At 28.2% G+C, this 13,502-nt stretch overlaps 1 protein-coding gene across 4 annotated transcripts in view; it reads right to left on the bottom strand.

Moving 5' to 3' along the window:
• The window catches only part of LOC107437624 (acetyl-coenzyme A transporter 1), a 60,697-nt gene that overhangs the window by 12,461 nt on the left and 34,734 nt on the right, over positions 1-13,502 (bottom strand). For 2 of the 4 annotated variants that reach the window (XM_071187167.1, XM_071187166.1), the window contains exons 2-3: positions 2,638-3,204; positions 787-941 (exon numbers count right to left, since the gene is read on the bottom strand). In XM_071187167.1, the coding sequence (XP_071043268.1) occupies positions 787-941; positions 2,638-3,176 (694 nt within the window). In that variant the 5' untranslated portion in view covers positions 3,177-3,204. Of the gene's footprint in view, positions 1-786; positions 942-2,637; positions 3,205-4,326; positions 4,504-13,502 lie in introns of those variants that run through there. The other 2 variants (XM_016049704.3, XM_071187165.1) reach the window with 2 other exon arrangements.

A 13,502-nucleotide genomic window follows, 5' to 3' on the forward strand; every position in this document is an offset into this window, starting at 1 on the left:
TTTTGATTATAAGAGAGAATTATCAGTTAAAATATACTCATAAAATAGTAATAATTAAAAAAATTTGGAGTATAAAATCCAGTTATTACATAATATTACACATTTTGATAAATATTTACAATGTTAAGTGAGTGCCCTTTCAAATCTCAAAGCGCCCTGTCCTTTTTTATTCCCAGGGAGAATTCTGAATCATTAAACATCATAATTAAATTCTTATGACAGAATCTTTTTCATAACTTTTCTGAAATTGGGCAACAGATATATTGTTGATAATGTGCCAGAAATTATGGTAAATTTAAATATTTGGCACAGGTTTATTTAATAAAAATATATCCACTATTTCAATTTTTCACTCAAACTATGCACATATAGAAGGATTGCTATCTATAAATTATTGTATATTTTAATAACATTAAATAAAAAACATACTTATTACATTAAACATAATTTTCAGTTTGAAGTAATATACTTTAACAAATTTGAATTAGTAATTAAATTAAATCAACCTCCTTGTTTCATGTAATATTTTCAAATGAATAGTAGTTAATGATCAATTTCAATCTCAAGCTAATTGAAAATACTATGCATTTTAAAACTTATACATATTTTAATTTCAAATATATTGAATAAAATGTTAAAGGTTTTTAATTACAATTACAAATGCTTGGAAACTAAGTTTTATTCATCAACAATCTTTTTATGGCAATACACAATTTTAGATACTATATATGGTAAGTTTACAAATTTATACAGGAAAAACAATATTTCAATTATTCTCATACTTACTGCCAAGTGTGACTAAACCTTCAGGTTGAGGCACAGATCGTAAATAAGTGTTACAAAAAGTAGCAGATTCAAGAGCAAGGAAAACTACGTTCCCAAGAAAATATCCAGCGGTCTGCCCCACAGAATTACATACTGATGCATAGCCAACATTTCGTCTAAAAATATGCAAAATATTTATAATTTTTGATAGTAAAATAGTATTTTTTTGAAAAAAATAACTTCAAAAGTCAACGATAAATTACAGCCTTAATTAGTTAAATAATTCTAAAAGGATACTAAATGCATTTTAGTTCATTATTTTGTAGGCGTGAAGGATGCCGAAAAAGTTAAATTAAAATGATGAAAAATTAAATTAAATTTATAAATTTAGGTACATAAATTAAAATTATTCCCCAGAAATTCAGTTCTAATCTTTAAATTTTATTTTTGGATGTTCTAATAATACACTGAAACCCCCAGGTAAGACCACCCTATTTATGACCACTTTCCAAAGGAATGGAATTTTTCCCCATAGATTTTGTGTCAAAGAAAACCTTTAGGAGCGACCATTAAAGCCTCTCCCAGGCACCAGGCAAACATCTGCACCAAATGCTGAAAAGGTCAAATGAAGAAACACGAAAAAATAATCAAATAAAATATTTGACATAACAAATAAGTAAATGAAAATGCCTTCAAAATATCTGTGTAGCCATGAGGCTCTCACTTAGAGAGCTATTTTTGGCGATACCTCTTGTTGGAGTGAGACTGCACCAAAGATGATGCTAAGCATTAATGATTTACTTTTAGAGTTGAAAGTTAAATTAGAAAAAAAAGTTGTTTAAGAAAAAAACAAGCCTCTTCTCATCTTTTAAAGTAAACTAATTTTTATGATATAAAATTAAGTGCAAACCAAAACATAATTGTTTATTTTAAATAGCTTTATAATTCATAATTGGTATATTTGTTTTTACACGCAATTATATTTTTATAGATGATAAATTTTATTCATCGATCCGTTCATGGTGCCAATGGAAGTGGTATTTTCACACCAAGAAAATGACATTTACTAAAATTAAAATCAATTCCTAAATTTTTTATTAATTGCTTGAATTCCTAAATTTTTTAGGAGCTTAATAAATTCAAAAAATATATATTTGATCTGAAATCACTTACAAAAGTATACAGTCTTCATAGTAATAGCTAACTGATAGAAATATATTAAAGTATTTATATTTAATTTAAAAACTTTAAAATGAAATATAAATATAAACGAATAATGAAATAACTTTTTAAAACATATTTATATTATTATTAGGTATTTAAAAATATCATTAAAACATTTACTATTAAAAGCTAGATATGATTTATGCAACAATGATGAAAATTTAACATATTATTCACAACAACTGAGTAGTTTTAAATATTAAAATATTTGATAAAATGTAATAAATTTTAAACAGTTAACCCAGAAAGCATGATTAGCAATTAACCATATAATCTTAGAATGATGGCTAAAAATGTCAGTAAAAAAAAGTACAGACTAAAAATTTTGCATCTGATTTATTGTGCCAACTACAATTGCCAAGATGCCAAATAAATTTTAAACTTGCATTTAAAAGAAAAAACATGTAAATGTTTGCCTGGGTCCCTCTCTGTGATGTTTTTTTTTTTTTTTTAGTTTTTTGCAGGCCGCTGCCCAGAAGTTGACAAGACTTGGCGATTATTCTGCCACAGATCACGATACGAAATCTCCCCTTTTCTGCCATTATTTGTGCACATTTTACATTGCTTTGCTTCATTCTTAACACAGCACAAAATTTACTTTAACTTCACCTGAATATAACGAGGTTTAATAAACTTAAAAGTATTAACCTGGAAAGCATGGTCAGAGCCCAGCCATCAACTGCAATATCTTGAGTAGCGGCTAAAAAGTTCATGCAAAAAAATACAGCTGTCAATAGCCAAACATTAGGCACACTATTATCATCTCCTAGCAGTGATGAAACTGACGTAGATAAAACAATCATAAACAGTCCAATAAAGTACTGCGTAGGCACCAGCCATGTTTTCCGTCTGCCAACTCGACTCCAAAACAATGAATCAACAGCAGGGGCCCACAATAATTTCACACTAAAAGGCCAATTTACAAAACTAAATATAGCTTGTTCTTTGTAGCTAATATTTCTATTCTGTAAAATCATCGGAATACTTCCAGCCAGTCCAAGAGGTATTCCTTGCAGAATGTATAAAAAAAATAAAATTGCTATGTTAAGTCTATCATTCCGCAAAACTGTCCCTTGAGTTGTAGGTCCAAGTTCTTGATTGCTAAGTAATGTGTCCTCGTCATGCACGCTGGCATGATTTGTTCTCTGCTCATTTGTTCCTCTCATTCTCGGGCTTTCGCTTTCCATTTCCAGAATTTAAAACCTTAAGAGGCACCTAGTAAATAAAAGAAACTTCAATTTTTCATTCATATAAATACTTATCAACACTAAGATTTAAAATACTAACACATAAAATGTATTAATAGGCATACAACTCAATTGCAAAAGTGGTTTGTAACATACAGAGTTTCAGTTATTTTATAAAACAACTTAGTATTTTTAGCCATTAGAGAGTTACGTTTGTTATTTCCTTTCATCGTTGTTGATTATCATTTAATTTCATATCATCAAAACCTCTGAATATATAATACAGAAGATTTCAAGAAAAAAAGAATAACTAGAATGCGCAACTGTAAGAGAATTAAATAAGAATAGAATTAAGAAGACTACTTAGTATGCATCAAGTTTATTGACCAATAATATTTTTCACATAAATACTGCCTCATAGGGTAAAAAATAAACTTAATAAGCTTCAGCAAGTTTTTTTTGAACTTTTAACAACAGGATTGATTAATTTTTTACTTTTCTTCAAACTTTTAATTATCTTTAAAGATGCAATAGGCTTGATTAAAAGATGAACTAGTAAGAAACTAAAATACTTGAATTATCTTGAAATAATGGAATGTCATTAGTTTATACTAATCATGAAGTGTCAATAATCACAGATTTATTTGTAAAACAATATTAAATTATTTTATAAAAATAAATATAAAAGACTTTAACACACAAACTGGCAGTAGAAACCTAAGTTAACAAAAAATAATAAATGAGCGCCCTTTTAATAAACACATTTAAAAATCTTAATTGCCAATATCTGACCACAATTTTTATCTATCTATGGATTTAAATTGAGTTTGACTCATTTTAAAAAGTGCACGGTAGAAATTTTTTGGCAATGTGGCGAATTTTCAACATATATCCAAATATCACAAAAGTATTGAAAAATGATAAAGAAAATGCCTTGGTGAATTTACAAGGCGTGAAAGATCACGATACAGAAATATCCCCAATTCAAATAACATAAATAAAAATAAACACGTGATAATATAAATTTTTTTATAACTTTGTGAGAATACATTAATGTATGAAAATAGTACAAACACCACAGAACCTATTTATAACCAATTTTTTTATTTAAATTATTAAAACAAACATAAAGCTTAAAGAAACTTCTTACCGTAGACTTTATAACTCTTATTATAGAGTGACAATTACATATGCCGAACCCATATGCTGCATATCTAGTAAAAATCATATAATATTAAAACAAAACTAACGTGACGTGACGACGAGGCATTTGTTGACATTTTCGGTGTTTTCAACAGAAGTTTAGTTGTTTCGATTCTACCGTGTTACTTAATTTCTGTCACAGTTACAGTTAACTTTACACATTCATTTATTTATTTATTGTTTTCAAGAGGTTACAAACATCACAAAAACGACTCTCTTCTCTGCTTTTACTAGTTTCGAAATTATAAATTCTACTTACAAGCTTTTAAAAATGAAATTGTTTAAGATGTTATTAAACATATACATTTTGAATAAAGTTGAAACTTTACATGAAATACATAAATTACCTAGACATTATTGTGCTTTTATTTGATCATAAATATTATAAATATATTCATGGTGGAAAATACATAGTTGTGAATTTCATGAAAGTGAAATTGAATTTTATTAATTATTGGCGCTTTTAATTTTTTTTATTTTCCTTTTGTTTTAAATAAAAAGGGAAATACTTTTGTTTCCTGAAACGAGGGAAAAAAAAGAAGTTAAAGTACAGCAAGGATAAAATGATGAAAAAAAAAGCGCATACTTAACTATTAATTTTTAAAAAATATTATTTGGAATTTCAAAATATTTGAAATATATATATTCATTTTAATGGCAATCTACGTTTTTTTTTTTTNTATTTTTTTTTTTTTTTTTTTTTTTCTCTTCAAGATTTATGTGGGGATTTCCTTCAAGATTAAGTCATTATTTTTTGAAATTATTTATTTTAATAAATTTTATTAATTTAAAGTTCAAAATTTTGTTTATTTTACTTTTTACGTATAATGTGTCAACAAACTAGGTAAAACTAGAGCCCCTCATAGTATAGTAGCCTTAGGTAAAACACATATGTAAGGTTTTATGAATATTTTGTTCATAATGTAAACTAATCATACAAACTTTATTATTTTTTTTTAACAAATTCTGTTGTTCCTTGAAATTTTTTAAATATTTAAGTTATTTTTTGAACTCACATGAAATTAATATTTGAAATCAGCTCACTAGAATTCAAGCAAACATTGCAAAGTAATTTTTTTTTGTTCTGGAAAAAAAATTTTGTTGAAAGCTAATATGTAAAGTATTATTTTTGTTACTTAGATAAAATTAAAAAATAAAACAAAATAAAGGCATACATGAAGAGAATGCAATTGACTAGTTTTTGTTTAAATAAGATTGCATAATTTTAAAGAATGTTGACTCACCGTTTTGCCTTGTTTCGCTTCAACTTTCATAAATTTAAAATTAAACTTCATGAATAATTTGGCATAATTTACTCAACTCAAAAGTAGTGAATAAAAAAAGCGAATACAAGTTCGAAGCTTAAAGTAAAAAGTTTTATATGTTTGACTATTGCTTTTTAATATTTTACATTTCCATGTTTAAATATAGTGACTGTTTTTCATATAACGAAACTAAAACAATTTATAATCTTTTAACCCTCGTATGTCAGTCTAAAGCAAAAAAAAAAAAAAAGTTTAAAAAGTTAAATTTCTGTTTCACAAATTAATTAAAAGTAAAAAATTTAAAAAATAATTAGAATTTATCACTTAAATGACATGAAGAAAAAAAAACGAAATGACATTATAAAAAAAAAAAAAAAAAAANAAAAAAAAAAAAAAAAAAAAAAAAAAAAAAAAAAAAAAAAAAAAAAAAAAAAAAAAAAAAAAAAAACAGGATCGTTTTGCGCTTACTTTTAATAGGTGGAGCAATAATTTTTTTAACCAATAAAATCAAAAAAAACTTAAAAAATCATAATTAAGATATTTATTTTATTAAAAAATACTTTCATTAGCTTGAAAATTTAATAAAAACATCAAATCTAAGAAATAAGATTTTTAATTCCCTTTTTTTATAATAACGTATTTGACAAAATAAGTATAATTTAATGAGAACAAATCAATAAATTAAGTTTAACAAAAATTTAAATCATCTTTTATTAATAAAGTTTGAACTTACTGACTCAGTTCACTTGACATTTAAAACAAAGCTTTGTATTTTTCTATTTCCCTGTTCTATGCTAAAACGTTCGCTTTTTCTGTATAAAATGATTTGGAGTAACAAACATATTCATATAATGATGCAACCTTCATTTATTTTGCCACGTACACTAATTTGTACCATTTACAGTGTTTTTCATCAGTAGATGAAGTTTCTCTTTTGCCACTCCTAACTATTATTATTACGTACAATTATTTTCATTTTTAACTTTTTTTAATTTTTTTTAAAAGGCAGCATCATGGGAACTATCTAATTGATATTTTCCATCGAATTATTTAATTGTGCATATACAAGGGTGCAATGCTCGGAAGAAGAGACGAAAAGTTGTGAAACGACAGTACTCGTTGCTTTTTTGTAGTGTAGTGCTTTTCTGCGCTACTTTTCTTTGAAAAATTAGTGTAGTAAGAAATACGATACAAAAAACAGTAGTTTGTTGCAATTCCTAGCAACTACTTTTAACATTAGTTTAGTAGAGAAAAAAGGTTCTAAAGAACAAATTTTTAGAATTTGATGGATACAAATCTTCATGAGTTCGTTCTGCTCACGAATTACGCTGCTCAAAAATTTAGAATTAAGTACAATTAATCCGTATTTAGAATTACTTCGTAAACTAGCCATTACGAAGTATAGATAATTTATCACTTTCACATGTTTACATTCATCATTCAAATAGGCATTTCATCATGTGAATGCACACCAAGGGCGCCGGTAGCGGGGTGCAAGGGGGTGCAGTTGTACCCCCCTGGCTTTTTTTTAAAAAACAATTAAAGAGATACAGAAAAAATTTGTTATAAAAATTTTTTATTAAACATATTTTTATGGAAAAACAAATAATTAAGTAATTATTGATACATAACAATTAAAAAATTGTTTAATCGAACAAGAATCGTAATCGTCTTGTTTGCTGTCCAAATCTGTTTTTAACTTTTTCAATGAATTCTGAGTCATCTTTGATTCTTTTCTTATGCACACTGAGCATTCACAAACTTGGCAGATATCTAAGCTATATTTTTAAATTTCATTTAATAAAATGTAACTAATATTATATTTTCTATTAGTTATTCAGTTCACAAGGTGTATAACACAAGCTGACTTCTCGCAACTGTAAAACTTCATCAACATAATAAATACCAATGTTAAGCGTGCACAAACACGTTAGTATACGAAACTACTGTTTGTAGTTATTTGTGCTTCCAAGTCAGTAGCTATGCCAGCGCCAGCGCGATCGCCTCTGGGCAAAATTTGTAAGTACAAAAAATTCGTACTTTTTTTAAAATATCTTGCTAACAATGAAGAAATGCATCCTGAAAAAATGAACCGATGAAAGTATATGTATTAAGAAAACAAAATGTAATAGCAGAACATTTTAATTTTTTGGGGGGGAGGGGAGGGTAGTTTGTTAGAGGGTTGCACCCCCTTTTATATTATTCTGCCGGCACCCTTGATGCACACACACTATCACATGCGAATGTATACATTCGTGAAATAATGATGTTTTTTCAAAGGAAGGGAACGCATATTCTATGTATTTCATTTCTTAGAGAAAACAAAAGAGCATTAAACGCTTAACAAAATTGCAAATATTTGATAATTTCTAGTATTTCTTGAATTAAATATTCGCTGTCAAAAAAGGCAGTAAAAATTGAAGGTTAAATGAACAAGTTCTAAAACAAAACAAAAATAATTTAGAATATCAGACTGGCTCATGTAAGCACGCATAAATATTTCTTCATAATTCCTCATGTTCATTATAAGCCAATTTTGTATTTTCAAAACCATTTGGAACATAGGTGTATATTAAGTTATCCGGCAAAGTTCGTCTTCTTAAAGTCGTTAAGCAATTACTACATTTCGAATGTTGTTAATAGTCACTACATTAAAAAAAAAAAAGGAATTGTTGCAGTACGTAACTATATTTGTAATAAAGTAATTGTAGTTGCAGTAAACTTAAAAAATAATGTATTTTTTCGACCACTGCTAGGGTGTCATTCCCCATTTTTAATCATTTTTCACACACATTATCACATACAAATGTTTATTCGTGAAACATTGATTTCAAAGGAAGGGAGCACATATTTGATGGACTTAATTTCTTAGAGAAAAAAGAGTATTAAACACTTAACAAAATTGCGAATATTTGATAATTTCCTTGCATTTCTTAAATAATATATTCGCTGTCAAAAAAGGCAGAAAAAGTTGAAGATTAAATGAACAAATTCGAAAAGAAAATGTTTTAGAATAACAGGCTGGTTCAGACAGATTCTTCATGATTATGTTTATTACTATAAGCCAATTTTGTATTTAAAACCACTTTTAACATGGATGTAAATTAAGTTCTCTGGCAAAGTTCGTCTCCCATAGTTGTATATAATTAATATATTTCGAAAGTTGTTAATAGTCGCTACATTTGAAAAAAAAAAGAGTTGTACCAGTAGGTAACTATATTTGTAATAAAGTATTGTAGTAAACTATAAAAATAACGTAGTTTTTCTGCTAGGTTGTCACTCACCATCCCTCAATCATTTTTGTATTTATACGGTAATTGCATTAAGATACTTATATTAGAGTTAAAAAGTATTTTTTAAATAAAAGATCTAAAACTTTTTATTATAATAACACAAGTTCGGTTATGATGGTTCTTGGCCCAGAGGATAAAATTTAAACACCTAATCCTTTTGTTCGATTACTATTGCAATTTCATGCACAAACATGCTTTTTATAAGAAAAAAAAATCATTTTCTAATGTTTGGTACTATAAAAACTCATTAAATTTATTGGCTAAAGAGAGATACATGATTTGTGCTTACCAGAATATAATTGTTAACATTGCTTAACGATTTTGAAGAGTTATTTTGTATTGATTATTTTAATTGCATATTTTGACTAGACACAAATCCACATAAAATTTGTTGTAAAAGCAAATGTAAGTTATTAAAAAGAAAAGAAAACTTAGCTACCGTTAAATTATTGTAAAACTGTTACCAAATATGTGTATCGTGAAATACTTTGCATGAATTATTTTAATTGCATACTTTGACTGGTCTCAAATATGCATAAAATTTGTAATAAAAGTAACTGATAAAATATAATATAATAAAAGTGCATCATAAAATGTTGCCAAACAAGTTAATATGCGACTGCCTTAAAATATACTAAAGGAACACCATGTTTAATACAAAACTATTAATTTTGATTCTTAATTTTTAAAAAAATTAGCAATAACGAAGAGGAGTGGATTTTTTTTCTGTAATCCTCATGCGTCATGATGTTTTAAGGATTTTCTTTGGTTTCTACTGATGCGATATTCAGCCATTTTTATGTATAGAAAATGACGTAAATCAGTAAGATGAAAACTTGTATGCCTTTTGTATTAATTTTAATTTATAGAATTGAATAAATAACTGATAGTTTGCAGCAGACGTTACCATTGAGTTACGAGTTCATAATAATGGGTAAAAAATTTTTTTTTTTTGGCAATTAGTTTTAGAAGTACAGGCGAAAAAGAAAACAATCGTATAAAGAGGCATATTTTTAACCACAATTGTCTAATTTATTGCCACCACGATTTCTTGAATGAGGCTATGCTTTATAATTTGAGAATTAAGAATCTGAATCGACTGTAAAAAGGTATGTTTCCTGAGAGAAAGTATGTTTTATGTATCTGTGATATTGCAACTTAACTATGAATATTAATTAATTCGTATGACTTATGGGAAACTTTTCAATATGAGTTATGCTCTGTAGGCTACAGGTTAGAGTTTCTGTATTCAACGGTGTTAGAGAGCTATTACCTCTACCAGCGGCTTCGAACGAAATCGTCGAGATCGGGGGTGCGAAAGAAGGAATTGAGATCAGAGATTCTTATAATAAACCAAAAAAAAAAAAAAAAANAAAAAAAAAAAAAAAAGTGGCTGTGGCTCGAATTTTTTTTTTTTTTTAGTATAGAGAGAAAATTCAGAAAAACTATTGATATTTATTGAATTAAAAAACAATGGATATTCAAAACTTATAATTTTTTTTTTTCATGGAAATATTTTCGGTGAAATGAGTTTCTAGTTCTGCGTAAAATATTTGTTTCACTTAAATAGTTCCAGAAATATGACGAAATATGCAAAAAGTAAAATTAGTATTAATGTGTACAGACTTTTGACCGCTCTCCTGATGTACTTCCATTAACATATTTTAAAAATTGCAGGCATGTCTAATGTTTTAATGGAAAAAAAAAATTTTTGTTTGAAGAAAGTATGTCTCGGAGGCCAATTTCGGGATTTTTGAGTATTTTCGCATGCATTAATAAGTATAAGTGAAGTATAAGCCCGAAATCCTCGAGTCTGCTAAGTAGTACTGAGGGTGATGCATTTTAATTGTTATTATATATTTATTTTGCACACTGCGCTTTTATATCTAATCGATTCTTAAAATCTTCTCAATCTTATGGTAACTAAATATTCAACACAGCATGCACACACTGTTAGAATTTTCATTCTAAAATACTTTTATTCTAAATTCAACTAGTATGGTAAAGAGAAAAAATAAATACAAAACTGTATGGATTTTTTACCATTTACAACTAGCATTGTTTCAAAACAGTTAAAATGGAAATTTAACTAGATATTGGAGCTAGGCTTTTCTTTTTTTGGAAATGGGCAATGAAGTTGGGTTGTATTTGAGTTGTGTTTTATCAAATAAACAGTGGAATAAACCCTTTTCAAATATCCAAATAAACCGCTTTCAATTGTCATATGGTAAATTTAAAAAATATTGGCAAGTTATAAATGAAAATTCCAACAAATCGTTCGATGGAAAACACAATTTCACTATTGGTGCATTCATACTTCATTCCTTTGGTGCAGATGGAATACCGGTGTTTCTTTTATATAATTTTATTCTGATGCATTAATTACAAATATAAATATATTATGGAATGGTTTAATTATGAAAAACAGTTTAATGGTTACAAAAAGAAATCTGTTCGGGAGTTATCAGGATTAAATTTGTACTAAAATACAAAATCCTAAAAAAAAAAGTAGTTGGAATACCTTTTTTTCATTCTTATTGAAAAACGTATCAATAATTGATTTTGTAAATTAAAGAAATATCAATGAGGAATTACTATTTCTCTCAGATTTAAATAACTGCAAATAAGGGCAAATTTGAAAAATTATTGATTGAAAATGAGTCATGCTCGGAAAATTTTACCTTTAACCCAAAAAGAGACGCCGATGTCCGATGCTGTATTTTATAACCAAAAATCATCAAAAAACTAAATATAATATTTAAACTTATTTTTACCTAAATTGATACAAAATAATGAAAGAAGTATGAAAAATACGTTTAAGGATAATTCTGCGTCAAATGCGTCTGCGTTAAATGCATTAATTTACTAACTAATAGTCTGAGTCATCTTTTAAACAAAACTTTACCACTGGAAATTTTTCAGTGCCAGATATTTCATTTTGGTATATTTCGGTGCTTGGCACCATCTGCATGAACCCATGCCATGGTATCATGGGTGGACAAGTTGCACACCAGTTGGCAACCTGGACTATGCAAAAACTGACCCACAGATATTTAGATGGGCGTGAAATTAGAATTGACCGCATCTTCATTTTTATCCCAAGGACTTCATCAAATCATCTTATGCGTTCAGAATTTCTTTTCGGATGCCCCAAAAAGCTCACTCGTAGTTTACACCAGCTGTTAGGGTTTACAGAAAACCGCGGCCTCCGTCAGTTTCTTATGCGATTCCTAGCTCTTCTATTAATTAATACAAGAGCTAGAGCTTGTATTCTATATAATACTTAATTATATACAATACAACACATTGTAAACTAATAGAATTAAATAACGCCCTGTCATCCATTGAGTGTAACATGAATCAGAATTCCGCAGGGTTGCAATTCTAAGAAATTTTCATAGTCTAAAAATAATTCCATTTTAGTGCACTTTTCAGTTTGCCAACGTCCAACCATAGAAATTCTTCTGTTTGGTGGTTATTTTTGGCCATGGCTCACTCCTATTTGAAATACACTATCCTTGTTGCTATAGTTACCAGCATCCATCAAGCACCTTGGTGGTGGCTGTTCTAAGAGACAGACAGTATAGTCAGTGGCGTAGCGAGGGGTGGGCAAGGGGGGGCATCATGCCCCGGGCGCTACTCACAAAGGGGCGCCAAATGGTTCGCAAAACAAAAAATTGCTGGATAATTTTTATTTTTATTGTAATTGATTTCCAGAAAATATATTTTAAATTTAGTGCCAGTGCAATATAATAAATATTAATTCGTAAATAAAAAGGTAAAAAAAGGAACACTAATAGTCTAAATCAAACTGTAATAATATATTCATAATAGAAATGGCATGTCTTTTCTACTGGCCGGGCTGACTCGACCTGTGTCTGTCAGCACTTCCTTATGGCATCTACTCTGTGTGGTTACATAAGTTATCTCCTTTCTTGATTTGTCTGATTAAATAATATGTTGCAATAAATATTTGCAGTGTACAAAGTACAAACATTCTTCCTTTCAGAACACTATATTTTTTTTATTTCTATAAACGCAATGTGGCTTACGCTAGTAATTTTAAAGCAGTAACAATAACCCTCTAATGTACTTACATGTACAGTCACGGTCAACTAATCGTCTAATGCCAAAATCTTGGTTTTCTCGACGGGACGGTAATGAAGAAGAAGGAACTGAAGTTAACCGAATCCTGGTTATTATATTCATCAAAAAATACTGCAGCGTACTGCTTTTGTTGCTTACTGTTTATTACATCAATATCCGCTGTACAATCATCTTTCGTAACATCTGCTGGTTTTAATAAATGGAAGAAAAAAGATGAATTGATTAGCCATGAAAGAAGTCCAATTCACTGAAAATCACTTACGGCTTGGAAAGAAACAGAACCAAGATTAATAAGTAGAACGGGAAATGATGTATCATTAGAAGCGAACATTCAGTCCGAAAAAGAACGGTGGCGAAATATATTTAAAGGAATATTAGCTTGCTTGAGGTATTTAATTATACAAAATCTTCCTCTACGTGGCCATGTTGAAAAACTAGCACTTCAAGATGGTACAAAT

This window comes from Parasteatoda tepidariorum, chromosome 10, assembly GCF_043381705.1.
Source record: "Parasteatoda tepidariorum isolate YZ-2023 chromosome 10, CAS_Ptep_4.0, whole genome shotgun sequence".
NCBI classification, from domain to species: Eukaryota; Metazoa; Arthropoda; class Arachnida; order Araneae; family Theridiidae; genus Parasteatoda; species Parasteatoda tepidariorum.